The sequence below is a fragment of the Megascapheus bottae genome, chromosome 9 (assembly GCF_031878675.1).
Source record: "Megascapheus bottae isolate mThoBot1 chromosome 9, mThoBot2.hap1, whole genome shotgun sequence".
Classification (NCBI taxonomy): Eukaryota; Metazoa; Chordata; class Mammalia; order Rodentia; family Geomyidae; genus Megascapheus; species Megascapheus bottae.
The window spans coordinates 66783440-66806168 of record NC_143517.1 but is presented as its reverse complement, the minus strand read 5'-3'; the positions used below and the strand labels follow the sequence as shown (position 1 = coordinate 66806168).

The window sequence follows — 22729 nt, the reverse complement described above, 5'->3', positions numbered from 1 at the left end:
AGGTTGAGAAATGAAGATCAAAGCCAACCTGGGCAGGAGTTCCATGAGACTCTTTTCTCCAGTGTACCAAAAAAGCCAGAAGTGGAGCTGTGGCTCCAGTAGTAAATTGCAGAACAGCTCAGGAATAGGACCCACAACTTAAGTTCAAGCCCCCAGGATCAGCACAGGGGCACATAGAAGTGCTAACATATCAATTCTAGTGTCACTGGTTTTTGTGGTTGGTCATGGTCAGTACTTGTAAGGGATGGGAGTTGTCATTATTCTTATTTTACAGATATAGCAGTCGAGGTTCTGGCCCATGAAATTATTTTTCGTTTGTCTCACAGGTAATCGGACTTCTTGTCGTCTTCCAGCCACAATTCAGTGCCTTCTCCAGCTTCCTCCAGAAATCCTCCAGTGTTTCCAAAGGGAGGTATAGTAATCATTACAGAACTCTACAGGGCAGGTGGACAGTGACAATACTGCCACCTTTGGGAGTTTGTTGTGCTGTGAGACCTGTTTATTTGCTTTCAGAAAAGGTGATTATATCCTTAATTATTACTGATATTATCTTAACTGTTATCAAGCCATAGTTTTTGTTGATTAAAATTTTCTTAAAAATTACCTTTTCTTACAGTGGAAGCAGTGAGACACAATGACAGAAATGCATATAGAAACTTAGCTTGCTATAGGATATCTAATGTTCCAAAGTTAGTGTGTGATTATCAGTCATTATTGGAATTATTATATTATAAAAATGTGGAAGTTATTTAAACCTGTAATTTCTGGGTTAAAACACGCATAGAACTGTAAAAGAATTATAATTATAAGTGTGTGATATAAACAGCATTTTTTATTTACCTTCTTCCTATTGGCTGACATAAAAGTACTTTACTGTTCCAAGAACAGTGTGTTTGAGATTAAGACAAAGAGAAGTATGATTATATTTTTATGTTATATTTTTATGTTTAAGTATGTTATATTTTTATGAACTACTCTTAGTAACCTTTATGAGCAATTTATTTCTTAGTGCTTGATTCCTGGTGATTTTCAGATTTAGGTCAGGTTTCTGTAGATTAACTAGATGGGGCAAATCTCTGTATAGCATTTGAAAGGGGTTGAAGTTCTCTTTTATTCTTATTGATCTTTCTCTTAACATTGTTTTCTAGTCTTATGATTTATTTTTTTTAAACCAGTCCTAGGGCTTGAGCTCAGGACCTGGGCACTGTTCTTGGGCTTTTTCCTCAAGGCTAGTGCTCTTCCACTTGACCCACAGCACCACTTCTGGCTTTTCTATGTATGTTGTACAGAGGAATCGAACCCTGATCTTTGTGCATGCTAGGAAAGCACTCTATCTCTAGGCCACACTCCTAGCCCCTAACGATTTTTTTTTTTTGCCAGTCCTGGGCTTGAGCTCAGGGCCTGAGCACTGTCCTTGGACTTTCTCAAGGCTAGAGCTCTACCACTTGAGCCTCAGCACCACTTCCAGCTTTTTTCTATGTATGTGGTACTGAGGAATCGAACCCGGGTCTTCATGCATGCTAGGCAATCACCTTAACCACTAGGCCAAACTCCCGGCCCCACCTAACGATTTTTTTAAAAAATGTGTTTCACATTCTGTTTTTTACATTTCTGTGAGGGTTTTTTGTTTTTTGTTTTTGGCAGTCGTGGGCTTGGATTTAGGGTCTGAGCACTGTCTTTAGGTGTTCTCAAGGCAAACACTTTGTCACTTGAGCCACAGCACCAGCTCTGGCCTTTTCTGCTTATGTGATACTGAGAAACTGAACCCAGATCTTTGTGCATGCCAGGCAAACACTCTACCACTAGGCCCTGCTCCTGGCCCAGGGTTTTTTTTTTTTTTTTTTTAATTATTAGCTTGCATTAGTTATATGGGGATGGGCGAGGGAGTGGATTTCAGTGTCCATGGGAGGGACAGGCAGTGCAGAGGCCCTGAGGTAGGCAAAGGGTTGTGAGATGGTTGGAGGCCAGAGTATCAGGGGTTATGAGAAGAATAGGTGGAGATGTGGGTGTAGAGAAAGGAGAAAGGAGCTTTGTGGAGGGCCTTGCTGCCTCCTAAGTGTATCGGAACCTGTTGTGGGAAAATTTGGGTACTGCTGTGGAGATCTGAGCAGAGGGATAAAATGGTATGATTGCTGTTATGAGGGCACCAGTGCAGTGGCCAGGTTGAGGATAGAATCAGAGAAAGCAGGCTGGAGGTATGAGAAGTATGCAGATACTGGCTGTGTTTTGAAGGTTAGGATAACAGGTTTTGCTGACTTTGCATTAGAGTGAGACAGAAGATGAGTAACTAGAGAATGAAGTTTGAGGCCTCCGCAAACAATACTTTTCTTATAAATTTTAATTGAATGAGTTCATTTTTTGAGTAGGACCTACAGTTACCACTTTTTTTTCTTTTTTTTTTTTTGGCCAATCCTGGGGCTTGAACTCAGGGCCTGAGCACTGTCCTTGAGCTTTCTCAAGGCTAGAGCTCTACCACTTGAACCTCAGCACCACTTCCGGCCTTTTTTATGTATGTGGTACTGAGGAATCAAACCTGGCTCTTCATGCATGCTAGGCAAAAACTACCATTAGACTACTTCCGGCCCCTACAATTACTTCTAATTATGGTTACATGAATGAAAAGTTCAATTTGAAGATTGAAGTAATATTACAGTGAATGTTGGCCTTTATAGAATTTTACAAATAAGAGATCTCTTTCTACTCTCTTTAAACTTAGTTTGTCTCTAACTATGGTTTGTTTCTGTTCAAAATGTCACTGGGCTAAGAACTTGAAAGCAAAATTTGTCTTTACTTTTTAGCAAAAACAAGAGTAATCATATCACTGGCCAATTAGTACTCTGTTAGATTGCTTGATCTCTTCCCATCTCATTTTCCTCTTCTGTCAGAACAGGGAAGCAGCTTTTTTTCCCCCCAGTCCTGGGGCTTGAACTCAGGGCCTAAGCATTGTCCTTGGGCTTTCCTCAAGGCCAGCACAGCACTCTACCACTTGAGCCACAGCACCACTTCCAGCTTTTTTCAGTGTATGTGGTATACCGAGGAATTGAGCCTAGAGTTCTATGCGTGCTAGGCAAGCACTCTACCACTAGGCCATGCTCCTGGCCCCCGAGGCAGCTACTTTTTTTGGATTGTATTACAGGTTAAAGGCAATTACTGTAGGTATATCTTGTATACAATTGCTCTACTATAGATTATTCCTTTTAGTTGCTGGCAGTATCCTCTTCACCTTCTTTTGCTCTCCCTAGCTGTTGTCTGCCCTTGGTTCTCAGTGGCCTGATGGTTCCTCAACTCCTGTTTCTATAGCTGCTGCTTCATGTCAAGTGAACACTTAGTGGCCTACCATCAGTTACTTCACTCTTTGGGCTGTAGTAATCAGTGTCTTTTCTGTCTTGCTTTTCCATACCTCAAGATCTTACACATTAGGAGGCAATATATTTGAGTACCAAATAAACAACAAGTTACTTGGAAAGTGGCAGTAAGTGTCATCCACAAGTTACAATCAGAAACTGCCCTCTTCCACTTTCTATTCCATTTCTCAAGGTTGCCTTTGTTTCCTTACTGTCAGTTGCATAGTTCTTGCTACCTTGCCTATACCATTTTCTGCTTAGGTTATCCTAAGGTGGTCTGGCTCAGAAATGGTTTGTGAGTGGAGAGGGTGGGCTGGTGTGATGCTAAGACTTTGGCTGAGCATGTGGTTTCTGGTTCCTCGCAGAACCTTGTATTCAGACTCTGTGTCCTTCTTGAAGGTCATGTAGTATATTGGTCGGGTTTATAAGATGGAACAATTAGATGCAGCCAATCCTTAGCATGCAGAATATAGTGGATAACTACTAGGGGTGGCTTACATTGTTCAACTTTTGAGAGCCATAACTTCTAGATGGACTCATCCATAGTTCCCAGTAGTTTTGAGAGCCATAAGTTCTAGATGGACTCATCCATAGTTCCCAGTAGTTTTGAGAGCCATAAGTTCTAGATGGACTCATCCATAGTTCCCAGTAGTTTTGAGAGCCATAAGTTCTAGATGGACTCATCCATAGTTTCCAGTAGTTTTGAGAGCCATAAGTTCTAGATGGACTCATCCATAGTTTCCAGTAGTTTTGAGAGCTATAAGTTCTAGATGGACTCATCCATAGTTTCCAGTAGTTTTGAGAGCCATAAGTTCTAGATGGACTCATCCATAGTTCCCAGTAGTTTTGAGAGCCATAAGTTCTAGATGGACTCATCCATAGTTTCCAGTAGTTTTGAGAGCCATAAGTTCTAGATGGACTCATCCATAGTTTCCAGTAGTTTTGAGAGCCATAAGTTCTAGATGGACTCATGCATAGTTTCCAGTAGTTTTGAGAGCTATAAGTTCTAGATGGACTCATCCATAGTTTCCAGTAGTTTTGAGAGCCATAAGTTCTAGATGGACTCATCCATAGTTCCTAATAGTTTTGAGAGCCGTAAGTTCTAGATGGACTCATCCATAGTTCCCAGTATTTGGTTTGGATTCCTTACTTGAGCTGTTGGTTGGTGATCTAGATTAAATTTCACACTGTATCCCTGGGGTGCTCTGTCTGTCTCTGGCCTTCTAGGCTACTTGGTAGTGTTACTTGGAGTCAGAGCTCATGTTTGGGAAAGCTGAGTTCTCAATGAAGCTCAGATATCCTTGGAGCTCTGTTATTGGAGTTTGAGAAACACAGGCATCCACCTTCAAGGGTGAATCTGGATGCAAGGCAAATGGTCCTGGCATCATTGGGTACAAATGTATCTCTTTACTCCTCAGACTTTGTTTAGGTCTTATATTTAAAAGTTAGTGAAATTAGAAAAGAGTTTTGCATTTTGCACACAGGTGAGGGAAGTTCTCAAGTTACGCTTAGGTTGTTGGTTTGTATAACTAACAAAATCACCCGTCTGATAGGAGAGCTGAACTATATTGAACTTCAGTGTGTATTGAATATAATCACGGAACAAGGCACCAAGAGCATAGTTACTGACTCTGATGCTAAAGTGGAATGTGTTCAAATAGGCAAAGTTTTGTCATGACCTTGACTCTCTGAATTTGAATAAAGAAAGAAAGTTGCTTTGCATTTTTCAAAAAAAAGTGCTGATGCTGCTGGAAGCTATTTTTTTGTCCTGGCTTTGTGAGTATGAGTTTATTACTTACCTTTTGAAATGAGAAAAACGAATCTTACATCTTGGCTCTTAAAATTCCTTGAGAATTTTAAAAGAAATTGGCTACCTCAGCTTCTTATCTATATTTTCTGGGCAATTTTTATACATTTATAGACTTTTATGAAAGTTTCAAGAAAAATATTTTACTTCACAGATGTCTTGGTTCCTATAAACATTTTTTTTAAACACATATTTTTAATGGTGAGCAGGTGTTTTTTCCCCCCTCCCCCAGCATTTTATTTCATCAAGTTAATTGTTCTAACTCTAAGGTCAGAATTAGGTTGATGTGACTTTGAAGAAATGGTTTACGAGGGTCGGGAGTTTGGCCTAGTTGTAGAGTGCTTGCCTAGCATGCACAAAGACCCGGGTTTGATTCCTCGGTACCCCCACATAAATGGCAAAAAGCTGGAAGTGCTGCTGAGGCTCAAGTGGTAGTCCAAGCACAGTGCCCAAGCCCTGAGCTCAAGTCCAGGACTGGCAAAAAAAAAAAAAAAAAAAGAAAAAAAAAAAAAAGAAATGGTTTAGGAACCATTTTCAGACACAATCTGGGTCAGGCTTGATTTGCAGCTCACTCGATTTTAGAGTTGACTGTCATTTTGTAAACAGAAGTCTGCTGGATGAATTGAACAGAAGGGCGAGATTAGCATATTCATAAGGTGCTGGCGACTGGCCTTTTCTCCTCCCTCTTCTCTTCTCTCTTTCCCTGAATGAGTCTAGGAGCGGTCCCAGAGGGTGGCATGACTAGCTGGTTTCGTTCTCTTCACTGGCTTAATCTGGCCAGATCGGTCTGTGTTTCAGATGGCGGAAGCAGAAGATTTGTTATCTGAGAGGCATCCTTCAAGCTGCTAGAAATTGTTACAGAAGGAACACCTCCCAAATTTTGCTTCAAGCTCTGAAAAGGAGCCCACTGGGGAAGCTTAGTCTTGCTTTGGATCAAGCAAATGCTGTCAGAGTGATGAACGGGGACTTTGTGTGCGGACTCCTTGCTTGATCTTGATAGGATTGGGTGTATGTTGTTGGAACTGGCAGGCCAAGAGGCCCTGAAACCAGCAGGTGCCATCTGTATGGAGAAAAGCGGCTGTAGTCCATTTCCAATGTGTTGGGCTAAAGGTATAAACAACTTAAAAATCTGTTCAGTTTATGTTTTACTTAAGTTTATGATTTTTTTTATTAGGAAGGCAGATAAGGGTTTTCAGAATTGATTTATTGCAGTAGATTTTAAAGTTAAATTTGACAAAATTATGCAAGTTGTTGTGATATGGTCTTACAATATAGCTGTAAACTAGTTAGCTTTTTTAACAGTAAGCAAAAGATTTTTTTTTCCTTTAGATGACTTAAGCCATCCTTCTGTGGTCTGTCTTCTTTCTCCTCAATTAAGAGTTTTTCTTTTTCTTCCCTACCTGTTGTGTGCTGTCAAAAAACAAGTGGCTAATTTTAACCATACTGTAGGAAAAGCAGCATGGATTTTCTTACTTAAAAATTTTTTCTTTACTCGATATAAATATTTATTTTTCATTTGAAGCTCTATATTATTTAAGGTATCAGGGATATAGGGAATAAACAATTTTATATTTTAATGTTGGAATTTTCATTCATTTAGTATAGATTATTTTCACTGTAATATTCAAGATAGTGTTGGAAAACATAAGTTAAAAAACACCATATAAATAATGCATGAATCAAACCAAATTTAGCTTGAAGTGATTTTGCTTAAAATAGTAGTGGATATTTAAGCTGATAAAGTCCTGAACAAAGAATTTAATATATTGTTCCATGACATATTTAAATATCACATCAGTCTATTTAGAATTTTAAAAGGAGGAACCTGATCTTGGACAAAAAAAAAATGCCCTATAGGCTTATTCAACTTAGTTTTTAGGTTAAAAAAATTCAGTTTCACTAGGATATTGGATGTATTAATATCAAACTGCAGTTCTAACAGTGGATATGTTTCCAGCAGTTAAGCTGTCTTTGTCATCTGTTAAATCTTTTTTAGGCTTACACCTAAAGCAAGCATATAAGGCACATAAAGCAAACATGGTATTAGAACTGTTTTAAAATGATGGTATATGAGCAAAACACCTGTCACTTTATTATTTAATTAGCTATTCAAAGTAAAAATTTTGCTGAGTTAAATTGAAACATGAATTTTAAAAGCTATTTTGGCCTTAGGACCACATTATAATTAAACATGATTGGTTACTGTACTTATTGACAACTGTGATCTTTATATATACTTACCATCACTGAGTGATGGCACTGATCATTAATAATAAGGTTCTCGGATTTCTTTCATAAAATTTGGTAAGATCCCAGATCTATGAACCCAGAAACACCAGGTTATTGGGTAATCGAGTACTGTATTTTTTTTTTACTGAGGGCAAGTTTAGAAATGTGAACTTCAACAGAAAAGAGGTAGCATTGTTTTGCCTTGCCCCGAAGTAATTTATCACAGCAACTTATTTTTCAAGTATGTTTCTAGGCTCTTAGAGAGAAGGAGAACGGCTGTCTTTAGCTGAAATACATATTTTTATATAGTGCCAGCTGGGCAAAGGCACTGGTGGGAAACAGTGGAGATGAGTATGTAAGGCAGGAACAAGCCATCCTCTTAGACAGATGATTCTGTGCTGGGTGGTTCAAGCTAAAAGCTTGTCATATCTCCTAGTGCAGGGCTGAGCACATGCCTCCACAGTGATAACCTACACAGCTATCTTTAAAGTTCTTGGCCTGCTCATTTTACCCCGTTGTGCCAAGACAGAAAGCTAAGAGACCTGTTTTTATGCTTGTTAGTTTTTGTCTTTGTGACAAAGACAAAGATGGATAGTGTGGATTGTTTTGAGTTGTTTCAAGTATAAGATTTATATTTATAGGTAAAGTAAAAAGCTAGAAAATAGGTCTCTATCTGCAGTTAGACATTCTAAACCATGAATTTGATTCTATCAGTAGCATTAACCTAAAAAAAAAGTAGCAGTGTCCCAGTTTTTAAAAGATATAAAATTCTTACCAGGGCAGGCTAAAAATAGTGCAACAGACCTATATTTGTGTATTTTAAAATTAAACCTTTAAGATATCCTAAAAGCACAAGAGAGGGGGAGTGTCTTTCTGTAACAAACAATACATGATCGAAGAATCTACTTTAGCTCTCACCCAAGAAGATCATATTCAAGTTTTTTTTTAATATTTCAATTTTTAAAATTGTCTTTAAGTAGTTGTACAGAGGAGTTTCAGTTCAACATATCAGGTTATGAGACAGTGCATCTTGATCATTGTCACTCCTTCTGTCAATCTCCATCTCCTGAAGTTTCCTAGTTTTACTTTCATTTATATTCATTGAATTTTATGAGTATATTTGCCCACCATCAGCCACTCTCTTACCTCCTCAGACAAGACATGTTTCAGCTTCCTGGCACTCATTTTGCTAAATTGTTAATTGTTCCAAAGGGTTATGCCATGGGAATCCTCCCTTGCATATACCACAGTCAGTTTGACTATGGCATCTATAATATGATTATGTATATGTTCTCATACCTGTTTATAGATCTGATCTAACTTCTCCATGTGAAAGAAAACATGTGCTTTTGTCTGATTTACTTCGCTCAACGTAATTTCCCCAGGTCCTTTCATTCCCTGTAAATAACATAATAGTGTGTGTGTGTGTGTGTGTGTGTGTGTCTGTTCTGTGCCTGCCTGCCTACATGATTATGTATGGCTATCTGATATAAATCACATAATAATTGGTTGCAGGATATTTGTGTTCTGTTTATATCTTGGCTGTGGTGGACACTGTAGCAGTAAACATGGGTGTGCTGGTACTTTTTTTTTTTTTTGTATCTTCTCATGCAGTCTTTTGAGCAAATGCTCAGGAATGGTATCATTAGATCATAAGGTACTTCTATACTTAGTTTTTTGAAGAATTTACATGTTAATTTCCATAGTGTTTTTAATAATTTACAGTTCACAGAGTACTAAGATTCCCCTCATCCATTCTCATCAGCATTTGTGGTCCATAATCTTGATATTTACCTTTCTAACTATAGAGTCTCAGTATTTTGACTTGTATTTCCTTTATGACCAGAGATGCTGAGAGGGAGGGAGGGAGGAAGGGAAGGAGAGAGGGAGAGAGGGAGAGAGAGAGAGAGAGAGAGAGAGAGAGAGAGAGAGAGAGAGAGAGAGAGAGAGAGAGAGAGAGAGAGAGAGAGAGAGAAGGTATATATGTGTGTGTGTATGTATATTTATTGGCTGTTTTTATTCTTGGGAGTTGAGTGTTTTTTGAGCTCTTGGTATAGTCTGGGTGGTAGACATTTGTCAAATATCTGACTGGCAGAGATCTTCTCCCATCTGAGATTATCCTTTTAGTTTTTTTTTTTTAATCTTTGTCTATGCAGAAGTTTTTAGGTTGATGAAATCTCACTTGTCAGTTCTCCTGTTTGCTCAGCCTCTGGAATTCTTCTCAGGAAGTTCCTGTCTGCCTATGCCAATAAGTTCTAATGTTTCCCTTGCTCCTTCCTGCAGTAGTTTCACTGCTTCAGGTCTTACTTACACTGAGGTCTTTTTTTTTTCTTTTTTTTTTTTGCCAGTCCTGGGCTTGAGCTCAGGGCCTGAGCACTGTCCTTGGACTTTCTCAAGGCTAGAGCTCTACCACTTGAGCCTCAGCACCACTTCCAGCTTTTTTCTATGTATGTGGTACCGAGGAATCGAACCCGGGTCTTCATGCATGCTAGGCAAGCACTTTAACCACTAGGCCAAACTCCCGGCCCTACACTGAGGTCTTTAATCCACTTCAAATTGTGACAAGGTGACTGTCAGGGATAGCATGCATTTAATTGTATCACTTCCTAGGCCTAAAGATTATTTTAATTCAGGACATTCTATTAAATGTAAATGTTTGCTGTTCTGTGTTGGGTTAAGAGTATGGAAAACTGGGCCAGGAGTTTGGCCTAGTGGTTAAAGTGCTTGCCTAGCATGCACAAAGACCCGGGTTCAATTCCTTGGTACCACATACATAGAAAAAAGCCGGAAGTGGTGCTGAGGCTCAAGTGGAAGAGCTCTAGCCTTGAGAAAAAGTCCAAGGACAGTGCTCAGGCCCTGAGCTCAAGCCCAGGACTGGCAAAAAAAAAAAAGAGTATGGAAAACTGTGCTTATGGCAATCTTTATCTGTATGCATATTGTTTCATCTTTTTGAGAGGCTGTTCAAGAGGTGTTGCAGATTTGGTTGTTAGAAATAAATGTGTTTTTTGATTTTTTTCTATTTCAGTAGTAAATAGAGATTACATGTACTTTTGTTTTGGTCAATCATGGGGATTGAACTCAGGGCCTGGGTGCTGCCCCTGAGCTTTGCTTTGCTTGAGGCTAGCACTCTACCACCAGAGCCACAGCTTCATTTCTGGTTTTTTGGGTGGTTAGTTAGAGATAGAGTCTCCAGGACCTTCCTTCCTGTATTGATCTGAGCCTCTTGAGTAGCTAACATTATAAACACGAGCCACCAGCGCCTGGCTTTAAAGTGTACTATTAGTAATTTTTAAGTATAATTTATACCAGCTTAAGTTGTCAGATGATTTGTCTGTGTCAATAGCTCTATAGACAGTTCATTTTTAAAGAATTTAATGGTCAACTTTCTTGGTACCCACATTTGTTGTATTCACAAGCATCTGATGCCTTGCTTAGAGGAACCTATAATCTCCCTTATCTTTGTGAAAACATGCTGGACCCCCACCTACTTAGTTCATGCAGTTGGCTAGCAGGTGAGACACTGAGGAGCTGAGAAAGGTTAAGTTACTTGACAATGATTATTTAGATTATAAAAGACAGAATCAGTTTTGAATGGTGGGAATCTCACTCCAAAATATATATTTTTAATCATGCTAGACACACCACAGTAGAAGGATGATAGGGTTCTAGGAAAACATCTAATTTATGTAGCTTTTACATGTAGATACAAGAACCAGGCCTCTGCAGATATTTTTCATTCAAGAAATATTAATTTGGGGCCGGGAGTTTGGCCTAGTGGTTAAAGTGCTTGCCTAGCATGCATGAAGACCCGGGTTCGATTCCTCGGTACCACATATATAGAAAAAAAAAAGCCAGAAGTGGTGCTGAGGCTCAAGTGGTAGAGCTCTAGCCTTGAGAAAGTCCAAGGACAGTGCTCAGGCCCTGAGCTCAAGCCCAGGACTGGCAAAAAAAAAAAAAAAGAAATATTAATTTAGCACTTAATATATGCTGAACCCATTGTCATTCCTTAGCAACTGCTGAGTAAAGGACAAAAGATTCTTAATTCCATTGAGTTAGTCTTCTGCTAAATAATAACATTAAAAAAATGATGCCAGCAATTCTAGGTACTTAGGAAGTGAAAATGGGGAAGATAGCAGTTTAAGATCACTTTGGGCAAAAAGTTCATAAAAGCACCATCTCAACCAATACCCTCGTATGGCAGTGCATGTTAATGTAACATCTACCATCTAGCAGGCATCAACAGGAACACTCAGTCTCATTTCAGATATTATCACTTTTTGTTTCAATTATAGTTTGGGAGCCAGAAGTCAAGATGTTGTCTTCATATAATCAGCAAGTCAGTGCTATTGTCAGCTGGAACCTCAGCCCAAGATACTAGTCTTGGGCCCTCATGCTTTTTGACTTCTAGCATTTCCTTGTAGAATGGAGGCTAGAAGGAAATCAAAGGAACCCTGGCTGACTGTTTGGTTCCCGCACACCTTCCACCCCCCTTTTCTTTCAGTATTGCCCTATACAACATAGCCTAGGACATTTCTTAGCTGAAGTAGGAAGGTTATCCATCTGAATGTGAGGGACTACAAATCTCCAGCTCTTGGAAGGAAGAGATGTTTTTACAGCTACTTTTGGGAAATAAGGACCACTACCTTTGGCATTACAATATTAAAAACACTTAAGTTGATTTTAGCTTCTCTGTCTAGTAAAGTAAGTATAGGAATTTTTGAAATTTCATTTGCAATTCCCATGAGGAAAAAAAACCCAGTCTTGTATAAGAAACCAAAATTAGGGAGAAGACACCTTTTAAATCAGTCCAGTTGTTTTTGTCCTCCTGTTTTAGAAATATTACCAAATTCTTAAAAACTCTTGGGCATCAGTGGCTCACACCTGTAATCCTAGCTACTCAGGAAGCCGAAGATTGTGGTTTGAAGGCAGCCCAGGCAGAAACATTCCCGTGAGACTCTTATGTCTAGTTAACCACTCAAAAACCAGATGTGGTACAGTGGCCCAAAATTGTAGAGCATTGGCCTTAAGCAAAAGAGGTCAGGGAAAGTGTCTAGGCCCTGAGTTCAAACCCTTTCGATGTGATTTTGCCCTCCTTTATTTTTTAATTAAGCTGTGCCAATTTGTGTTTCTTTCTTTATTCTTTCATATTCTAGAGCCAGCTTTTTCTCTTCATGCATCATGTAACTGCCTCAGAATCATCCAAAGTTTTATTAAAGGACTGGCTCATTTAATGACTAATTAGATCCAGGCCCAGGCCTGGCTCACTCATAATAGTTATAAGAGATTAGAAAATTATGGTTTGAAGTCAGCCCAAGCAGAAAAGGTTAGAAGTCTCCATTTCTAACCAGCAAAAGGTTTGACTGGAGGTATATTTCAGGTGATAGAACACCAACTGAGTAAATAAGAGCCCCAGGTCCTGTGTCTAAGCCCCAGCATGTTTGTGCATGTGCATGTGTCTGTGCGCGTGCACACACATATACATGATGAGGGTGCTCATAATTGGGGAATGCCAAGATGTTCATGTCATAAACTGAGTAAAGAAGGAATCTCTAGAGGAAGGTGCTTACTGTGGTCCTTGTCTTCCATTTGCATTTTTTAAAACTTTTATTGTTGGGGTTGCATTGTTTTGTATAGCATTTATATCCAATTATGTGTTGAGTAACAGAACTTGACCCAAAGTTCATTCTTCTGTTCTGGACTTGGTCTGCCCTATCTCTCTTAAGTAAAAAAAGTTAGGTACCAGGATCCTCAGAGTGTTTCCTGTAGAATGAAAGGAGAACTGCAGGTGTGGGAAGCTCAGCATCAGTTGTTGGCCTTGGTCTCCATGATCTTCCAGGAAACCATTTGCTTCTTTGTTCTTAATTCAAGCTGGACAGTCAACCCAGGAGGTTAGAGTTGTGAAGTGGTTGGTAGCTCAGTATTGGCACTGCTTCTCTTAATAGCCTAGGCAAGGTAACAGTGGAAATTTACTGCTAGCACCTAGAGATCTTTTTTTGTTCTTTAGTGGTCCTGGTCTTTTTTGTTGTTGTTGTTTAGATTTTATTAACATTGATTTTTACATCATATTTCAAATATAATGTTTAATAAACAAGTATTCAAGAAGGAAATCTCTATATATAATCACTGGCGCACAGATTTTAGAACATAATTAAAAATAAGCTGAGGGTTTATATGTCATAGATACATATTAATCTATGTCTATAGAGTGCATAGTCCATCATAGATTTTTATGTCTCTGTAGTTATGTTTATATCTCCAAGACCATGTTCATAACCTTGGGTACTCAAATATTGAGTCATCGCTGTTGTACTGTTTGGATCGAATATCCACATATTTAAGGATACCATGTGCCTTTTGTTCCTTTGGTCTTGACTTATCTCACCCAACACGAGGTCCTGGTATCTTTTAACTCAGGGCCTTGTGCTTGCTAGCCAGGTGCTATACCTGTGAACCATGTCTCCAGTCCCATCTAGAAATCTTTGTAGCAGTTTCACAGTAAGTTTGCATTTAGTTCTTGGCTTCAAGTTTTTGTTTTTACTTTATTTTTCTAGAAGTTGCTTTTCACCATCTTTTATAAAAGCAATGACTTATGAGAGACTGGAAATTAAAACAGATTCTTACCGCTGTTGAGAAGTACTGCTCTAAGCCATGTAAAAACTATTTGTTTTTGTTTTTTTTTAAAAAAAATCTTTTATTTTCTCATTTAAGTTCCTCCCCTCTCCCAGGGTTTGAGCTCAGAGTCTGAGCACTATCCTTGGGCTTTCCTGGCTTTTTTATGTATGTGGTACTGAGGAATAAAACCTGGGTCTTTGTGCATGCTAGGCAGGCACTCTATCACTAGGCCAAACTCCTGGCCCCTCATTTAAGCATTTTTAAATAACATCTTTGTAGTGTACACAAGTAGCAGGACTCTGTGCTTGGTTAATCTTGAAAGATTGTAAAGATAAAGTGGGCAGATCCCAGAGGGTTGCAGCAATACACTACACAGAGCTTTCTGAGGGACTGCCTCTCTGCTGGACGGGCTAGAAGATTCTTTTTGCTTATTGGGTTGGTTTTTTTTTTTTTTTTTTTGCTAGTCCTGGGCTTGAGCTCAGGGCCTGAGCACTGTCCTTGAACTTTCTCAAGGCTAGAGCTCTACCACTTGAGCTTCAGCACCACTTCTGGCTTTTTCCTATGTATGTGGAACTGAGGAATTGAACCTGGGTCTTCATGCATGCTAGGTAAGCACTCTACCACTAGGCCAAATTATCGACCTTCTTTTCACTTAGAGACAGAGGCATGGCAGCCCTAGGTCAGTTTTATTGGAAGGTCAGAAACTAGTATAAAATCAACAAAGACAGATTTAAGACCATTTCTCCTACTGACCACACTAGTCTGACTAGGGATGCAGTCAGATTCTGTTTCAAGAGCCTTCAACCAGGAGAAAGAAAAACATGACAACCCTAACAAAATCAGTTCCAGTAATACCTACAGGACTGGATGGCAAATATGTAGTCATTTGACAGTTTATAGCACAAACAGTATTTTGTCAAGCAGATAAAGTATTGAACTGTAAAACAGAGTCATAACAGAAAAATGTTTCATCTTGGTAACATTGTAACAGAGGTTTATCTTTTTTTAAAAGGCTTTGGCCTACGTTTTGAAGACAGTAGGATTTTACCAGAGTTTTGAACTGCAGAGGTATATTTGGATTTTGTTATAGTTTTGGTCTGTTTTTCTTGGGCATTTTCATTATGTGGTCTAGGTAGTTTTTTTGTTTTATTCTGTTTTGTTTTTGCCAGTCCTAGGGATTGAACTCAGGACCTGGACCCTGTCCTTGGACACATTTTACTCAAGGCTAGCACTCTATTACTTGAGCCATAGCACCACTTCTGGCTTTTTCTGTGTATGTGGTTCCATGGAATCGAACCCAGGGCTTCTGCTAGTTGAGCCTGCTACCATTAGGCCACGCTCCTGGCCCTGGCTGTAGTTTTTGTTTTGTTCTTTCTTTTTATTGGTAATGAGGCTTGAATTCAGGGTCTAGGTGCTGTCTGTGATCTTTTTGACTTGAGCCACAACTCCACTTCCAGCTTTTTTGGTGATTAATCAGAGGTATAAGACTCTCACAGACTTTTCTGCCTGGGCTGGCTTCAAACCAAGATCTTCAGATCTCAGCCTTCTGAGTAGCTAAGATTATAGGCATGAGGCACTGGCGCCTGGCTCTAGCTTTAACTGTGTAGTCTATGTTTTTCCTTCTTTTTTTTTTTCACTTTAGTGGGTCATGAGGCTTCAACTCTGTGCCTGGGCGCTGTCCCTGAGCTCTTCAGCTCTAGGCCACCACCCTACCCTTGAGCCACAGCCCCACTTCCCCTTTTCTAGTGATTAATTGGAGATAGGAGTCTCACGTTCTTTTTTTTTTTTTTTGGCCAGTCCTGGGCTTGAGCTCAGGGCCTGAGCACTGTCCTTGGACTTTCTCAAGGCTAGAGCTCTACCACTTGAGCCTCAGCACCACTTCCGGCTTTTTTCTATGTATGTGGTACCGAGGAATCGAACCCGGGTCTTCATGCATGCTAGGCAAGCACTTTAACCACCAGGCCAAACTCCCGGCCCCATAGTCTCACGTTCTTTAGTGCCTAGGCTGGCTTTGAACTGCAATCCTCAAATCTCAGCCTCCTGAGTAGCTAGGATTACAGGCATGAGCCACCACACCCTGCACTTTTTCTTTGTTAAATGGACTTTTTACAATTAAAAAAAGTTAAAATCACCTTTGAATTTCTAAAACAGACTCTGTGCTCATAAATTATTCTTTTAAATATTGCTGAGCTAAATTTGCTAATACTTTGTTATATATTTTGCTTAAGAAAGCTTGACTTGTTATCATTCCTTGTATTGGCTTTGTCAAGTTTTGGTATTGCTGTTTTACTGGTTTTAGCAAACAAAGTTTATTAGATTCCATCTTTGGTGAATTTCTGTAAAATTAATATCATTCTTTGAAGAATACTTAGAAGTGCATGCTATTAGGATAAGTATTTTTCTGTGGTTTTTTTTTTGTTGTTGTTGTTGTTGTTTTTTTTTGCCAGTCCTGGGGCTTGAACTCACGGCCTGAGCACTGTTCTTGGGTTTTCTCACGGCTAGAGCTCTATCACTTGAGCCACACCACCATTTTTGGCCTTTTCTATGTATGTAGTACCTACCCTGGTCTTCATGCATGCTAGGAAAGCACTCTAGAACTAGGCCAAACTCCCAGCCTATTTTGTGGTTTTTGTTTCAGTTTTCTTAAGTTATATTTTATAAGAGATTTTTGTATTCATTTAGATTGAGTACATTGGTAATCTCTTACTAATAAGGATATTAAAATGTATTATTGATCTCAGGTTTTATCTAATTGTCTCTCATTATCTTTAGTATTCTCTGATCTCTTTTTCTTTATTTTTGATAGTGTTTGTCTTCCCTCTTTTTTTGTACTTAATTGGTCTCGCTAGAGGCATACTAATTTTATTGCTTTTTCTTACGGTCCCAGACCTGTACTGGAACTCAGTATTTGATGCTTTTACTCATTGGCTGGAGCTACACTTCCAACCTCATTGGTTATTCTTTTTTAAATTTCATTACTCTTGTAAGTGAAATCACTTGAAATTTCCAGCCCCCAAATGTGTTACTAGAGATGTATACTTTCTGTATATTTATTGATATTAACTTTTTTCTCATATACACTTTAATATGGATTTTTAACCTTGCATGTCTGACTATATTTATAGATCAATTTTTTTTGGGGGGGGGGGTGCTAGTCCTGGGGCTTGAATTCAGGGTCTGGGCACTGTCCCTGAGCTGCTTTTGCTTGAAACTAGCTTTCTACCACTTGAGCTACAGCTCTACTTCTGACTTTTTTGGTAGTTAAGGTAAGACTCTCAAAGGCTGGGCAACATTGGCTCACCTCTGTAACTTTAGCTACTCAGGAGGCTGAGACCTGAGGATGACAGTTCAGAGCCAGCCCCAACAGGAAAGTCCTTGAGACTCTTATTTCCAGTCAACCACCAGAAAGCTGGAAGTGGCACTGTGGCTACTAATGGTGGAGCGCTAGCCTTGAGTGAAAGAGCTGAGGTACAATGCCTAGGTCCTAAGTTCAAACCCCACAAGTGACCGCCCCCCCCCCAAAAAAAAAAGTCTTAAAGACTTTTCCTGCCTGGGATAGCTTTCAAGTATAATCTTCAGATCTCACACTCTTGAGTAGCTAGGATTACAAATGCGAGCCACCACATCACCCAGCAATTAATTAATTTCATTTTTACCTTTTTTTTCTTTTGGTCAGGCCTGGGGTTTGAACTCAGGGCCTGAGTGCTGTCTTTGGGCTTTTTCAAGACTAGTACCACTTGAGCCACAGCACCATTTCTAGCTTTTTCCATGTATGTGGTACTAAGGAATCAAAGCCGGGTTTTTGTGCATGCTCGGCAAGCATTCTACCATTAGGCCAAACTCTTGGCCCTCATTTTTTCCTTTTAATTCAAAATACTTTGAGTTCATTTGTCACTGATATGTTACTTGAAATTCATTGTTTAATATGTAGACAAAGCAAGGTATAGTTCTCATCATGAACTTTTTGTCTGCTTACTGTAAAGCATAGACCATACTCTGAATAATCTTAGAATCTACTCCTTGCCCTAGCATCTACCAAACGTTAGGAAATATTTGATGTGAACTTGTGAAAATTATGTATCCCGTTGGGCATATCACTTTCATTTTGACCAAGCTGGCTAGTCTCTGTGGTACCAGCAGTTACATGAGCACTCCCATGTTTGCACAGGAGTGCTTACTTCCTTGACGTCAGCCATTTCTGCTCTGTCTTGGTCTCATTCACCTCGTGTGTCCATCTTTACTGGTCTCCCCATTTCTAGTGTGTGAGGTTGCTTTGCCATATGTAGACAGAAACATGTATATTCTTTTTCTTTTACACAAAAAGTATTTTGTAGGTATTCTTTGTACTTTGAATTTTGAACTTAGTATATATCCTGGAAATCAGCCTTAATCAGTTTCAGGGACCTTCGTTTCCCCTACCTCCTCCCCACAGGACAGTCATAGTACTTCATTGTGAAAATGTGCCATAATTTATTCAGTTACTTTACTGTGTGTGGGCAAAATGTCACTAGGCTTCAGAGACTGGCCGTATGCACAGCATTGTCATATTGCTGTAACAGAATAGTCTACTGAGTGGCCTGCCAGCAACAAGCTGAGTCCGCCTTCCATCAAGGTGTCAGCATGAGGGAATTCTGATGAGGCTCTTCTTCTAGGGGTTAGTAGCCAATTCATATTCTCATGATGGATAACAGAGGGAGATTTCAAACTATCATGAGGCCCTCCTTGCAGGATAGCCTCGAATCCTAATCAACTCTGAATACCATCACACTGAGGAATAAGCATAGCAAGTCTGGGGCTTAACAGTGGAATTGCTGAGTAATACAGGTGAAAAGCACGTGTAGTTTTGTTAAATGTTAATAAAAATTACACCAATTTGCATTCCTACCAGCAATATAGCCTAGAACCTGTTTTCTTACATGCTTTGTTTTTCTGTTTGTTCCTTGTTTTGTTTTTAAAATTATTCAACAGCCTTTTATGTTTATATTTTTAATTAAAATTCTTGTGATATAAAACTTCAAGTGTAAATTGGAGGCTGTTTAGTATCTTCACAGTGTGGTGTGACCATAACCACTGTCTAATTCCCAAACATTCCTATTCTCCCCAGAGAAGCTCCTTACCAGCAGTCATTCCCAACTCTTGTCTTCCTATCTCCTGGCAACTAGTGATCTTTCAGTTTTTATAGGCTGGCTTATTCTGGAGTGTGATATAATTGTAATCATACAACACAATTTGAGGACTTTCATGCCTGCCTTCAATGGATAACATTCCCTAGATCATCAGTTGGTAGGTGTTGACATTTCGTGTGTGTGTGTGTGCGTGTGTGTGTATTCACCCTGGAGCTTGAAATCAGGGCCTACACACTGTCTTTGAGCTTCTTTGGCTTAAAGTTAGTGCTCTGCCACTTGAGCCAGAGTGCCATTCCTGGCCCCCCCCCCCCTTTTTGGAGTAGTTTATTGGAGATAACAGTCTCCCAGATTTTTCTGCTTAGGCTGGCTGTGAGCCATGTTTTTATATCTCCGCCTTCTGAGTAGCTAGGATTGCAGGTATAAGCCACCACAAACCTGCTTCACCTCTGTTTTTTCAATGCTTCATTGTTGGATTTATTGAATTTGTTTATCTAGTGATGGACATTTGGATTTTTATTTTTATTTATTAATTTATTTATTGCCAGTCCTGGGCTTGAGCTCAGAGCCTGAGCCCTGTCCTTGGACTTTCTCAAGGGTAGAGTTCTACCACTTGAGCCTTAGCACCACTTCCAGCTTTTTTCTATGCATGTGGTACTGAGGAATCGAACCCAGGTCTTCGTGCATGCTAGGCAAGCACTTTACCACTAGGCCAAACTCCCGGCCCTTTTTACTTTATTTTTTTTTGATTCATGGGGCTTGAACTCTGGGCCTGGGCACTGTCCCTGAGCTCTTCATCTCAAGGCTACTACCCTATGCCTGAGCATTCAGTGTCCCTTAGCTCTTCAGCTCAAGGCTATCACCTTACTTCTTAAGCCATAGCCCCACTTTCCGTGATTAATTGGAGATAAGAGCCTCATATTCTTTAGTGCCTGGGCTGGCTTTGACCCTCGATCCTCAGATCTCAGCCTCTTGAGTAGCTAGGATTACAAGTGTGAGCCACCACACCCTGCATTGTTTTTACTTTATGTCTGAATATGTTGCTGTGAACAATCATTTACAGGTATACTGTGGAACTGTTAGCTGTTGACCTGTTGAGCTCCTGCCAACATGTTAGATCTTTCTATCCCTTAAGGCAAAAACTTAATTTGAGACAGAGGCTGATCTAAGCCCCTCATTTGACCTCCTAATCTAGTTTTCTATTAATTGTGTTATGTGGCTGTTTTGTCTACTTTAAAAAAAAATACATTTTAAAGAATTTCCACATATATTAAAGATATTAGCTTCTCCCCCTCCCTGTCATAGTATATGTGTGGCGCGTGTTTTGTGTTGTCTTGGAGGGATTTTCCTTCCTCCGTTGTCATATGGAAATGTTTTAGGGTTGGTGCCATGTTTCTTTGTGAAAGTAGATTAGGTAGAGCCTGGCTACAATCCAGCACTTGAGGGATCTAGCAGAGGCCTGTCAGGCCCCAGGCACAAAGGCCTCTGCTCTGTACTAACTGTTCCCTCCCTCCCTCCCCTATGGCAGTCCTGGGCTTGAACTCTGGGCCTGGACACTGTCCTTGAGCTTTCTCAAGACTAGAGCTCTACTACTTGAGCCACGGTGCCACTTGAAGCTTTTTCTTTATATGTGATACTGAGGAATCAAACCCAGGGCTTCATGCATGCCAGGCAAGCACTCTACCACCAGGTCACGCTCCCGGCTCCTGTTTTCTTGATTTTTGTTTGCAGTTTTTTGTTTTGTTTTGGTGTTGATCTTGATTTTCTTGTTAAGCAATGATTTGACTTAAGTGGGAGGAGTTGGCTTTAATTATAATGCTTTTGTTTTGGCTAAGCGAGGGATTTGAACTCAGGTCCTAGAGCTCATTAGGCTGATAGATACTCCTGAGCCATGCCCTCAGCCTTGTGTTCACTTGGCATTTTTAGGATAGGGTCTCATTTCCTGCCCAGGCAGATAAATGTTAGGGTCAAGATCCTACTTCTAGACTTCAGTGTTGCTGGGATTCCAGGCACATTACATTGCTTCTCTCCATGATGAGAGGAGGCCTTGTACACTCCCTTTTGAAGAAATGGTATCTTTTTTTTGTTGTTGTCGTTGTCTCGGGACTTGAACTCTGGGCCAGGGCTTTGTTCCTGAGCTCTTCAGCTCAAGGGTACTGCCCTACCCCTTGAGTGACAGCACCACTTCTGGCTTTCTGGTAGTTAATTGGAGATAAAAGTCTCATGCTCATGGACTTTAGTGACAGGGCTGGCTTTTGAACTGCGATCCTCACATCGTAGCCTCCTGAGTAGCTAGGATTACAGGCATGAGCCACCATGCCTGGGAAAAAGTGATATCTTAAAACAGCAAATTAACAAATTGGGCTTTGAGTGAGATTTCCCCACACAAGTAAAGACTGTGGATAAAAAAAAGGAGGGATGTTAAAGTCAAATTGTTTACAAATAATGCAGTGAGTTTTGATCATATGTACAGTATTTGTACATTTGATATATGTGGATAGAGAATTAGTAACAAATATTATATTAGTATTGTAAGTTTCAAATACTGTACAATGAAAATAATTTTTTTCTCTTAACAGAATATGACAGATACCTAGCATCTAGCAAAAGGATGGCAGCTGCTTACCTTGACCCAAATTTGAATCATACACCAAGTTCAAGTACTAAGACTCAGCTGGGTACTGGCATGGAGCGTTCTCCTGGAGCAATGGAGCGAGTATTAAAGGTCTTTCATTATTTTGAAAGCAACAATGAGCCAACCACCTGGGCCAGTATTATCAGACATGGAGATGCTACTGATGTCAGGGTGAGTACCTCTTCCCACAGAGTACCTTTGATGTATATGTACTTGGTGATATTTTAATAGTATATCATAGATTAAGATCAAATAATGCTTATTTAATTTACTGAGTACCTTCTACAGTACAGAGATAGCAGCTTTTACTTTACAGAGTTTATACTTAATGTGACTGAGGGGCTAGGATATAGTTCAGTAGAGTACTTGCCTAGCATATAGGGAGCCCTAAGCATTTGAGGAGGAAAACATTGCTAATATATGACTGACTGAAAAATAATAACTATCACATTTTAGCCATTATAATGCCATTACTTTTCCTTCCTTCCCTCCCTTCTTTCATTTTACTGAAGTAATAAAATAGCCATTAATAGTTATAAAATCAGAAAATAACTTTCTAGAAGGTATAATTTTAGAGGTGTTTGCACACCTCCTGATAGGATTTTTTTTGTTCATCTGCTGGTCCGGGGGCTTGAATTCAAGACCTGAACATTGTCCCTACACTATTTTTGTTCAAGGCTGGTATTCTACTACTTCAACCAAAGCTTCACTTCTGGCTGTTGAGGCTTAATTGGATGTGAGAGTCTCATAGACTTTTCTGGGCTTCTAACCTTGATCCTCAGCTTTTTTGGGCCAGTCCTGGGCTTCAACTCAGGGCATGAGCACTGTCCTTGGGCTTTCTCAAGGCCAGAGCTCTACCACTTGAGCCACAGTACCACTTCTGGCTTTTTTCTATGTATGTGGGGACTGAGGAATCAAACCTGAATCTTCGTGCATGCTAGGCAAGCACTTTACCCACTAGGCCAAACTCCAGCCCCGA

The 22729-nt window shown here is 39.8% G+C and overlaps 1 protein-coding gene across 14 annotated transcripts in view; it reads left to right on the top strand.

The window, feature by feature from the left end:
* Ptk2 (protein tyrosine kinase 2) overlaps positions 1-22729 on the top strand; it is a 217360-nt gene that overhangs the window by 49083 nt on the left and 145548 nt on the right. For 12 of the 14 annotated variants that reach the window (XM_090339473.1, XM_090339468.1, XM_090339471.1 and 9 more), the window contains exons 1-2: positions 5643-6261; positions 21695-21921. In XM_090339473.1, the coding sequence (XP_090195599.1) occupies positions 6162-6261; positions 21695-21921 (327 nt within the window). In that variant the 5' untranslated portion in view covers positions 5643-6161. Of the gene's footprint in view, positions 1-326; positions 519-5642; positions 6262-21694; positions 21922-22729 lie in introns of those variants that run through there. The other 2 variants (XM_090339469.1, XM_090339474.1) reach the window with 2 other exon arrangements.